Source organism: Chrysochloris asiatica, unplaced genomic scaffold, assembly GCF_000296735.1.
Source record: "Chrysochloris asiatica unplaced genomic scaffold, ChrAsi1.0 scaffold00086, whole genome shotgun sequence".
Lineage (NCBI taxonomy): Eukaryota > Metazoa > Chordata > Mammalia > Afrosoricida > Chrysochloridae > Chrysochloris > Chrysochloris asiatica.
In genome coordinates, this window is record NW_006408604.1 from 8397398 (window position 1) to 8409467 (window position 12070).

General features: G+C 38.6%; 1 protein-coding gene across 1 annotated transcript in view; it reads left to right on the forward strand.

The window, feature by feature from the left end:
- Window positions 1-1173: 1173 nt before the first annotated feature.
- ERP27 (endoplasmic reticulum protein 27) overlaps window positions 1174-12070 on the forward strand; it is a 25995-nt gene continuing 15098 nt past the window's right edge. Inside the window, exons 1-3 of the mRNA XM_006866032.1 lie at window positions 1174-1267; window positions 1744-1844; window positions 3984-4121. Of these exons, the coding sequence (XP_006866094.1) occupies window positions 1174-1267; window positions 1744-1844; window positions 3984-4121 (333 nt within the window). The remainder of the gene's footprint in view (window positions 1268-1743; window positions 1845-3983; window positions 4122-12070) is intronic.

Below are 12070 nucleotides of genomic sequence, written 5' to 3' on the forward strand. Positions count from 1 at the left end.
CTGCTGGCTCAGGGAAAGACCCTAATCACATTGTTTGTTGGTTGGAGTTCTTCCTTTGTGAGAGACACTGTAAACAGCACAAGAGACTAAGAATAAAACAAGAGCTGTATATTCTGTCTGAGACCCTCATTTCTCTGATTTCTGCCTTCCGACAAACATGGTAACTAACTGGATGGTTCACATTCAAGAGTCCCTTGGAGGGACTATAGGGGAAACACAGTAAAGAGGGAGCTACAGTGTTCTCTCAGTGAGAACAGGTCAGTTCCCTTTCCAGTGCAAGCGGCAGTGAGTATTCTGAATAAGAATGATAGAAAATCTCTATTTCCCTCTCTTTTTAAAAAGTGTTATCATGGAGAAGCTTTCCTAAATTTGAAACTGATATATCTCACTGTCTATAAGGAATTTTGTCTTGAATTTTCCACATGCACCTGTGAGCCAAATTGCATATAATCTCCTTCATGTAGAAGACTCATTGGATTCCCTTGACCTACAGAATGAAGCTTTTGTGCTTAGTATACCATGCCTGTGGTGATCTGGCCCCAAGATGTCTTTCTGACAACATTCACCAATCCCTTCCTTTCTGTAACACTAGAGTCATGTAGATTTCTTACATACCTTACATTGGCATCTCTGGTCTTTGGCTCCACTCTTTATATGAAACTCCCTTCCACCTTCTGTTGAGTGGCAGAATCTTAAGTCCCCAGGACTTTGATTGGACATCTCCTGCAGGAAGAAAGCACTCATTGAACCCACAATTGTGCTAAATGCCCTTTGACCATTGTCTCATAGTGCTCTGAGTTTCTTTCTTCTTTTTTCACTATGCATTTTGTATTTAAATAATCAGTTTATTTGTATATCTCTCCCACTAAAATACTAAACTGGGAAAGACTGCATCAGATCAGAGTTGTCTTTGTATCTCTAGTGCTTAGGTCAATATTTGACATATGATATTTGAAAGGTTTCTATTTAATTGAACTGACCTGACTTTCATATAGTTGGTTATGGTCTGAGGCCCTACACTGAGTTTGGTCTTTTATCTCAAAAGTTGAAGGTTCCCCTAGAGCCAGCTGCAAAGTTCCCAGAACACTAACAATATCACTTTAACTACAGAGTAGGCTGTCTTGAGTCCCAAATACAAAGTCCAGGACTTGAAGAAGGAACAGGAGGAGAACAATGGAAGCTGCCCAGTCCACATGCCTGTTGCTCTTGTTTCTCCTCACATGTGGACCACTGCCAGAAGTTGCTGCAGATGTTCAGGAAGCCTCAGGTAAAAAAAAAAAAAAAATTGAGTGATCATTGTGTGAGAGTGATGTTAGAGGAGAAGGGGGTGGCTGGGGTGTGCAGAGAGGGATCTTTTTCTTCCAAAATTTAAAAAGATTACAGAAAACACTGTTGCCTACTGCAAAGAAGGGAAGTCTGGCATTATCCTTCACAGTCAGGCCTTGGAGGGATGGCCTTAGATGTAGGAGAAAGCTCTAGAAGTGAAGTGGTTATGAATTGGGCTGCTAACCTCAAGGTCAGCAGTTCAAAACTACCAGTTGTCCTTTGGGAGAAAGATGAGACTTTCTGCTCTAGTGAAGCTTTATAGCCTTAAAAGCCCTATACAGGGTTGCTATGAGCAGGAACTAACTGCATGGCACATCACCACCACCACTAGGATGTGGGAAAAAGATATTCACACCGTTTTCTTTTCCCTTTAGTACCCAGCACCTTCTTCTTCTCCCTCACTCTTTTTCTCTCTAGATGGCTCCAGTGCTGCCCAAGAACCTGTTTGGCTCACAGATGTTCCAGCTGCTGTAGAATTTATTGCTGCTGTGGAAGTGGCTGTCATAGGCTTCTTCCAGGTTTGTCCAGATGCCCTCTTACTAGTACCATAAACAGTGAGAATGTTCTAGCTCAAGGGAACCTTGACAGTCACTTGCTGACCAGATGGTGCTGCATTAGAAGCAGTTGGTCACAAGCACATGAGCACAGAGTCTGCTTTTGGCTTGTCAATCAAGTCTTCTCTAGTCTAAGGATATACTCAGCTTCTGAATTCCATCTTCTTTGTACTTTCTTCAAGAGCCCTGAGGCTGAAGCTTGAGTTTCCTACAGATATGTTGAAGGTATGTCATCTGGCTATGCTGAAGCAGGGACCCAAATAAGCCAACTTTATCATTCAGGCAACAGTCTTCATGAAGTACAGAAGCCCCCCGAGTAAGCCAGCAGCATCCTGTCAAAGGTCTTTCACCAAACAGGTTGTCCCTTTTTCCTTTTTTCTCTTTGCCATCTCTAAAACGTTGAAAAAGGATGATCTATTGAAGGCATTCTCCTCCATCTGCTAGACTGGCTGCATGGCTAGCAAGGGCAGTAATGAAGAGACAGCATCATTTCCTCATTTTTAATTTTCTCTGGTGGTATCATCTGGCAGTCCTCCCACTTGATAACACCTCTGTTCCCCCATTGCAGTCCTTGTCTGTTTCCATTCATTCATTCATTTTAACTCACCACTCCCTCCCCCACCCCTTGCCATTTGGGTGTGTACACAGCTGGAAATAGCTGCTATGAGGCTCTGAGATGCAAGACGGGGAGGAAGACAGGGAGTACATTTTTCAGTGATGAGTGAGTGAACTGAGTTGTAGACAAAACAACCACCTTCTGAAAGGCAGGGACAAGCAAGAAAGGAGGAGTCTGCAATAATTGGAGCACCTACCAGATGCCTTCAGTTGATCCATGAGTAATTCCATTTGAAGGAACAGAAAGAAAAAAAGAAAAAGAAAAAAGAAAAGACAGGAAGCCTTGATTAACGATTGTTCATAGCCTTGAATGAACTTCACATGCTCCTTGCTTTTAGACCTTTTAGACAAGCTAAGTACCAAATCCCTCTGCTTGAATGCAGATGAGATACTTTTTAACAGTTGCCGTGAAGTCATTTCTGACATACAGCAACCCCATATGTGTCAGAGTGAACTGTGTTCTCCACGGTTCTCAATGACTGATTTTTCACAAGTAAAGAGCCAAGCCCTTATTCTAAAGTACCTTTTGAATCTCTTAAATCTTCCATTAGCAGCTGAACACATTAACCATTTGTACCACCCAAGGATACCAATAAGGACTCACATCCCAATCCAAGTCTTGTTAATTAAGACTATAAACTTTCATTTAAAATTTTATTTATCCTTCCTTTATACTCCTTTTTCTTTTATGGCCTCTGTGTCTTACATTTACATTTCTTCATTTCTCTGTAAATTGCTTCTTGTTGTTGTTGTTAAGTGCTGTCCAGTCAAGTCCAACCCATAACAATCCTGTATAGGGGTTTCTTAAGATCAGCTGGTGAACTTGAACCGCCAACCTTGCAGTTCAAACAGCTTGCAGTCTGGCGCATTAGCCCACAGTGCCACACCAGGACTCCAGTCTGGAAAATTCAGAAATACCACTATAAGCATAGACTGCATTCTTAGATGTTTCACTGGACACTGAACAAGTCTAAGCTTTCTGGTATGAGAGTCCTGGTGTGGCACTGTAGGATAAGCACTTGACCTCAAGGTCAGCTTGAACTGCAAGATCAGTGGTCAATTCTGGTTGTTGTTTTTTTTTTTTTCATTGTGAATTGAGTAAAGGTTTGCAGGGCAGATCATCAGTTTTACATCAATACTTCATTTCATTTCAATGATTGCAATCCCCACAATATAACGTCAGTTTCCCTTACTCCTTTCCAAGCTCTTCTGAATTTTGTCCTTCAGTAAATGCCCTTTTGATCTTGAATGATCTTGAAGTCACCAGTTGCTCCTTGGAAACCCTATGTTGGGTCGCTATGAGTCAGTACTGACTCGTCGGCAATTAACAACAATAATTCTATCTCTGTGTCTGTGCCTGACACCTGGCAACCCCGTATATGTCAGAGTAGAACTGTGTTCTCAGTGACTGATTTTTTCAGACGAAGAAAACCTCCAAAATAGCCTCAAAATGACCTCTGTGCTTTTATTTTTTCATCTTGTTTTCAGGATTTGGAAATATCAGCAGTGTCTGTATTTCACAGTATGGTGCAGACATTCCAAGATGTGTCCTTTGGAATTAGCAACAATTCTGAGGTTCTGGCCCACTACAACATTACAGGAAACACTATTTCCCTCTTTCGTGTGGTAAGTTGTATGAGCATTTTGAGCTTTCTCCCATTCTTCATTAGATTGTGGGATCACAAACTAGAGACCAGGGTTTCAAGCTAGTTCATTCTGGTTTGACACCTCACTCTATCCACAAAGAATTTGCATTTCTACTTCATATATTCAGAATCAGAATTTCTACAAGACTCCCAAGTGATTCTTGTAGATTTGGATTCAGTATACCTGGGGCAGAAATGCAAATTCTAAGCAGGAGGTCATACTGAAATGAGCAGAGTTGAAGTCCTACTAGAGACTAAAAGGGGCTTTGTCTCCAATACCAATGAGGAAATCAAACTCAGGAACATTGTTGACAAGGATGATGATTCAACTCAAGCTTCTCAAAGCTTAATGAAATGGCGAGAAGACTGGGCTGAGACTCAGGAGACAGATGAGACTGGAAGCACTACTTTGTTGTCAGTACCTAGTTGTGTAACTTTGAGCAAGTCAATTCTTATTTATTTATTTATTGTGAATTCAGTGAAGGTTTGCAGAACAGATCATCAGTTTTACATTAACACTTCATTTCATTTCAATAATTATAGTCCCAGCAATGTATTATCAGTTTATCTTACTTCTTTCCCAACTGTTCAGAATTTTTCCTTAGGTAAATGTTGCCCTTTCTATCTTGAATGGTTGACCATTCCAGGATGTGCATATCTAACCAATGTTGTTGTCCCCCTTATATACCTACCTACTGCTTGGCTGAAAATGTAATTTCAATTCTTGCATCTATAAAATAAAATAAGTGATAGCCTTTATAAGGTCATTTTCAATTCTAAAAAAATATATCCTTCATAACTTGGCAAGTTTATCTCTTATGTATACAACATTTTTTTAAGAATGAGTATGTTATGCAAGCAATCACAAGGTTGGCGGCTCAAATTCACCAGCCACTCTTTGGTCACTGAGTGGGAACCAACAGCACTTAACAACTTAACACTTAACACGACAGCGCTTAACAACAACAGCAACATGTTATGCATTAAACTGTTATAATAAAGGCATAATAAATATATCCTCCATACTTAGAGATCTTGAAATATAATTGTTGTTAGTTGCTGCTGAATCAGCTCTGACTCATAGTAACCATATGTATAACTGTAAACATAATATACAAGTGTCTATAATACAAGGAACATTGCTATGGTAAGGATCAAAGAATAGAAGCATGTGGTAAAAAACTTTATGAAATAGGCAAATGAACTGGGATTTAAAGGATTATTAAATGTTAGATATAGTACAGGAGAATTCATGGTCAAGGTAGGAAAAAAAACAGAACTTAAAAAGGAAACAATGATAAGATCAATTTGACTGGATCCCAGAATACATAGTTGGGGAAAATTACTGGAAGACAGGAAAGCTTGATTGGAACCATGTTGTAGAGATTGATGGATTTGCATTTAATTTTGGTTGGCATTAGAAGCTCCTAAAGCCTTTTGATCAGAGAAGTAACATGAAGAGGAATATGTTTCAGCAAAGTTATTTTGGCACTGATAAGTTGAGTGAATTTTAGGCAAAAAGACTAAAAGTAGAGAAAACGGTTGTTAGGATGGAAAAATAGACCACATGACAGGATCTCCAAAGATTAGATATCAAATTATGGAAAGGAGACAAAGTTTAAAGCCAGAGTGTCTAGAAAGAGTGAGGGTATTTACAGAACGGGGAATTCCTGGTGCTTTGGTTGATTGTTGGGTTTATACTGTTAGTGAAATATTAAGGTAAATAAAGACTTAAGATGAAACTTCTTTCCAACTTTCCAATGACTATTGTAAGTTGATTTTGATATAAGCCAATATAAAAAGAAACCTCTTTTTTTTTTTTTTAGTTTTCATTATTATTGTCTTATTATCAGCACCTTTATAAATCTGATATTTCTTTGTCTCTGGGAGTTGAAAACTTAACATATAAAATTACAGATATGTTTTAACATACACATAAAGATTACACAAATTATAAAAAATAATCATGGGTGGGGTTTATCATAACCTGAATATATCATAAATCAAGAACTGCCTGTATGTCAGAAGTCCACAGGAAATGAGAGGTTGAAGCAGAAGCTACAGTTTTCTAGATTACAGGACTGACTGTCCCTTTCTCTCTAGTTCCCATCCTTTTTCTCTCTTTTCATTCACTTCTCATTAAAATCTTTTAAGAATGTAATTATACTCAAAATCTCTAACTTCTATGCTCTTAAATATATTGCTATTCCAAAATATTTATTTATTACATATAAAGTCTTTCATGACCTGGCCACTACCTGTTTCTCTAATCCCTTTTCCAAACAGATCCCACACTCAACAGATCCCTCTCAATACCTACACACTATTCCATAATTTTGCCCAGGCTGTTGTTTCTGCCTTGAATTCTACCACACTCAACTTCCCCTTTTAATCTGCCATCCCCCAGCTTTCATATCTTCTTGAAGGTATGAACCTCCTCATACTTCAATGAGTCAGTTCAGGCATCTTATTTTTCAGAAAGCATCCATGGTAGAATCCTTAAACTGGTCCAAATATTCCTTTGTGGTTCCATCACTCTTTTCATTTACAACCTGATGAGGTATAGCATGGATTTATATGTCTTTCTTAATTATTACCGGGATACCTCTTTTGATTGCACTTTGCTTCATTGCACTTCTCAGATACTGTGTTTTCTACATATTGACGCTTCGTGGCCACCCTGCATAAAGCAAGTCTACTGGTGCCATTTTTTTCAGCAGAGTGTGCTCACTTCGTGTCTCTGTTACATTTTAGTAATTTTCAAAATACTTCAAACTTTTTCATAATGCTACTTATACACTTAATAAATTACAGTATAGTGTAAACATAACTTTTACATGCACTGGGAAACCAAAAATTCCATGTGACTTGCTTTATCGTGGTGATCTGGAATCAAACCCACAATATCCCTGAGGTATGCCTGCACCTCATTAGACCATGGTTTATTCATCTTTTTATTCCAAAAGCCTCTAAAATGTGTCTGACATTTAGAAATACCAGAAAATATGTGGGAAACTAAACTCATCTACAAGCATATCTGAGGGTACCTACGAAAACTCTTCAGTAGTTCTCTTTCCACCTGCACAATAGTTTTAGGGGTATGTTCTTACCATTCAGATCTAGGACTAATCAAATCCTTCCTTGAAAGGCTTTGGTAAGAAAGCTATGAAAGGTTAGGCTAAAGTCTTTAGGCTAAGGTTTGTAAGTGTTCAATACAAAAATTATAATCCTCTGCAACTCCACAAATACTTCTTTCCCTGTTTGTTGTTTATAACTCTTAGGAAAGCCTGATTTAAAATTCTTAGTACCACCAAGATACACAAGTGGGGAAGAAAAGCAAGTGTTATTGTTTTCAAAATCTCCACTAGCCTAACAATATCTAGTGGGAGCACTAGCTTTGCTTAGGATCGATTCTTTAGGAAACCCTGTTGATGGCATCCCAGAGCTGCTCACTCTCACTTATCATTTGGGTTTTGTTTACCACTAGAGACAGGCCTTCCGTTTTGGAAGAAGTGCAGCCAGAGTGCTCCTTAGAGGCCAAGGTGGCCAAACTTCATCTCTCATATTTTGGACATATTGTCAGGAGGGACCAGTCACTGGAGAAGGAAATCATGTTTGGTAAAGTGGAGGGTCAGAGAAAAAGAGGAAGACCCCCAATGAGATGGATTGGCCAAGTGGCAGCATCGATGGACTCAAGCATGGCAACAGTAGTGAGGTTGGCCCAGGATCAGGCAGTGTTTCGTTCTGCTGTGCATAAGGTCGCTATGAGTCGGTACTAATTTGGTGGCACCTAACAACAACAACAAGAGACAGCCATGCTCTGAATGAACTCTTGAGACCTCTGTGGGCACAACTATTGATATGCCATACCAAAACCAAACACATTAACTCTGCCCCCACTTTACTGGCAGGTATAGAAGGAACTCAACTTATACCATGCCAGCTTTAAGATAAACTTTTTTTTTTTACTCACTTTACAACTTTCACAAATTTAACCAATATTGTAATAAAAGATGATTCTAGAGTTTAAGATAACATTTGTTTCTGGACAGAGAACATCAACCAAGGCTATTCAATTCTTTCTTAATACTTATACTTTCATTATTAAAACAGGTTTAGGTTAATAGAAAAATGCTGCAGAAAGTACAGAGAGCTTCCACCATGATCCCCCCACCCCTGCACACTGTTCCTATTATTAACACTGTGCATTTCTGTGGTATTTTTGTTATAATTGATGAATTGATATTGACACATTTTTATTAATTAAAATCTATACTTTACACTAGGAGCCCTCATAGCACAGTGGTTAAAAGGCTCATCTGCTAACCAAAAGGTTGCAGGTTTGAACCCACCAGCTGCTCTGCGAGAGAAAGATGTGACAGTCTGATTCTGTAATGATTTAGTCTTGGGAATTCCATGGGGCAGTTCTACTTTGTCCTATATAGTCATTAGGAATCAGAATCAACTAAATAGTAGTGGCTTTGGCTTGGTATGGTGGTTATGGTGGTTATGTGCCGTGGAGTCGGAACCAACTCATAACGACCCTGTACAGGGTTTCTGAGGCTGTAAATCTTTACAGCAGCAGAACGCCTCATCTTTCTCCCGCAGAACAGCTGGTAGTTTCTCAGCCTGATTCGTAACCACTACGCTTGGCTTGGTATAGTTTACATTAACCAGTGCTATGGATTCCTACCCTTGGCAATCCCGTGTACAGAAGAGGGGGACTGTGCTCCATTGGGTTTTCAAGGTCATGTCCTTTTGGAAGCAGATGGTCAGACTTTTCTCCCAAGGCACCTCTGGGTGGGTTCAAATTGCCAAACTTCTGTTTAGCAGTTGAGTACCTAATCATTTGTATCACCTGGAACTTCTATCATTTACATTGGGTTCACGTTTTTTTGTACACTCCTACGTGCTTTGATGTGTCCATCATTATAGCATCATACCAAATAGCTTTGTTGTCATTGTTGGTAAGTACAAGAGTCGGTTCTGACTCATAGCAACTCTGTATCGGGTTTCTGAGGAGCCACTGGTGAGTTTGAAATGCCAACCTTACAGTTCAAATTGACATTGCATCAAGTGCTTATCCTACAGCTCCACACCAGGACTCCTTTACTGTCCTAAAAAAAATGTACTGTTCTCCACCCTATTCATCCCTTCCCTATTAACTATGATCTTTCTATTGTCACTATAGTTTTGCATTTCCATAAAGACATACAGTTGAAATCATACAGTATGTAGCTTTTTCAGATTAGCATCTTTCAGTTAATCGTATACATTTCAGGTTCCACTATGTGTTTTCATAGTTGAATAGCTCATTTCCGTATGTTGATGATCAGTCCTCACTGTAACGGTATACCACACTTTGTCTAATCATTCACCTATTGAAGGACATCTTGATGATGTCCAAATTTGGACAATTATGGATAGAGTTACTATAAACATTTGTGTGCAGGTTTCCATGTGGACATATATTTTAACTCACTTGGGTAAATACACAGGAGTATAGTGACTGGATTGTATGATAAACATATGCTTATCTTTGTAAAAAAAACTTTAGACTGTCTTCCAAGATGGCTGTGCTATTTTAAATTCCAGCCAGCAATGAATATGAGTTCTGCTGCTCCAAATCCTTGCCAGTATCTGTTGCCTGTATTTTGGATTGATCAGCTGTTCAAACTCACCAGTCACTCGTTGGATACCATCTACAGGGTCGCTATGAGTTAGAACTGACTCGACAGCAGTTGACAACAACAACAACATAAGTGTGTGGAGACCTGGTGTGGTGTTGTGGAATAATGCACTGGACTGCAAAGTCAGTTTGAACCGAAAGGTTGGTGGTTCAAATCCACAAGCCACTCTTCAGAAACTCTATACAGGTTCACTATGAGGTAGAACCAAGTCGATGGCAATTAACAATAACAATAAGTCTGTAGGAGTCCTGTTGTGCAGTAACTGAAAGGTTAGCTAGCGAAAGATGGGGCAGACTGCTTCCAGAAGGATTCACAACCCTGGAAACCAAATGGAGCGCTATTCTGACCTAGATTGTCATTAGTCAGAATCCACTCAATGGCAGTTCTTGTGTTTATTTTTCTTAATGTTTGTAGTAGTATCTCGTCTTTTTCTCAATCTGCAATTGACTAAATTGAGCATCTTTTCCTATGCATATTTGCTACCAAAGTATATCTACTTTGGTGAAGTGGCTGTTCAGATTTTTTGCTTATTTTGCAACTGGGTTGTTTTTCTTATTTCTGAGTTTCAAGAGATCCTTGTATATTTTTGATACAAGTTCTTTGTCAGATATGTGTTCTGCAAATATTTTCTCCCAGTCTGTGGCTTGGTTGTTCATGTGCTTAAAATTCTTGAACAGAAAAAAAATATTTTTAATGTTGCTGTTGTTGTTAAGTTAGTTCTGACCCATACAACCCTGTATAGGGTTTTTGAGAAGTGGTTGATGGGTTTGAACCACTGACCTTGAGTTTCAAACCAACCTTGCGGTCCAGCACATTATCCTGCAGCACCACACTAAAATTAATGAAGTCCAGTTTATCAGCTTTTTCTTTCATGGATTGTGCTTTTAGTTCTATAAAATCATCACCAAACCCATTTTCTCCTACATTATCTTCTAGAAACTGTATAGTTTTACATGTTATATTTAGGACTATGATCCATTGTGAGTTAATTTTTTTCAAAGTAAACAATTAAAGATGTTTTTTCTTTAATGTTTTTATGCATAGAAAGGTATATTATATAATATATAATAAGACAAACATTTGACTAACTGACATTACATATGAACCTACTGTAAATTTTCTAGTACCTGGTGTGGCACCGTAGGATAAGTTCTGGGTCGCTAAGCACAGGATTGGCAGTTCAAACTCATGAACTTCTCCTTGGAAACCCTATTACAGGCTCACTATGGGTTGGAACCAACTCTACAGCACTTAACAACACCAACTACCTTGCTGAAATACTAATAAACAGAAAAAAGGGGTTAAATTTCTTGGATGTGATATAGTATCTAAAACATAAAATAATACACTTCAGATGTTCTTGGGGAAATCTCAAAAGTATATTTACGATGGCAAACCTAGTTTACTATTTCTCAGTTTTGCTTCCTGGTGCCTCTTTTCTTGGGGAAAAAATAATAATCCGATATCTTAAGTAAAATTCTTTCCAAAAACTGGAAAAATATATTTAAAAAAATATTTCTCTCAACTCTTGGTCCCAGCCAGATTTTCTTTCCAGGGTATTATGCAAATAATTCCCCTTTACAAGAAAAAGATTACCTGTTGGAATGTTGCTTCCAGAAACCCTACACATGACTGTTCACTGTTTATTAGTTAAGAATTGTGAAATAAACAAATAAATTTCTTTTAAAGAAGCACAACTAACTGTAGAAACTACAGGAAGGTAGTGTTTATAAAGCTCTTTGCTTCTTAAAGACTGTTATCACCACTAGCATCTACTGCATTCTTTAAATCCAGAAACACCTGGAGTAACTGCTATTTCCTGTTCTCCCTGTTCTGGGAAATGTTAGGAACTGCCTGAAAAAGAACAGAGAGGGAGGGTACTTCTGACCTACAGCACAGCTCAAGAGCAGACTCTTGGCCTGGGCATTCCTAGAAAAATAATCAGGAACTATTAACACGTATTGTAGTCCTTGTGTGGCTCTGTAGGGTCAGCACTAGACCACAAGGTTGGTTTCAACCAAAAAGTCAGCAGTTCAAATTTACCGACTACCACTCAGAAACCCTAAAAAGGGTCCCTATGTATTACACCTCAGTGGCACTTAACAACAACAATTTACATATATTAAATATTTAATGGGCCCTGATTGTGATTATAACAATAATTTTTGATGGTTGCAATAGCAAAGCCTTAAGTATGAAGGAGACTTACCACAACAGAATGAAACACTAACTGGTCTGT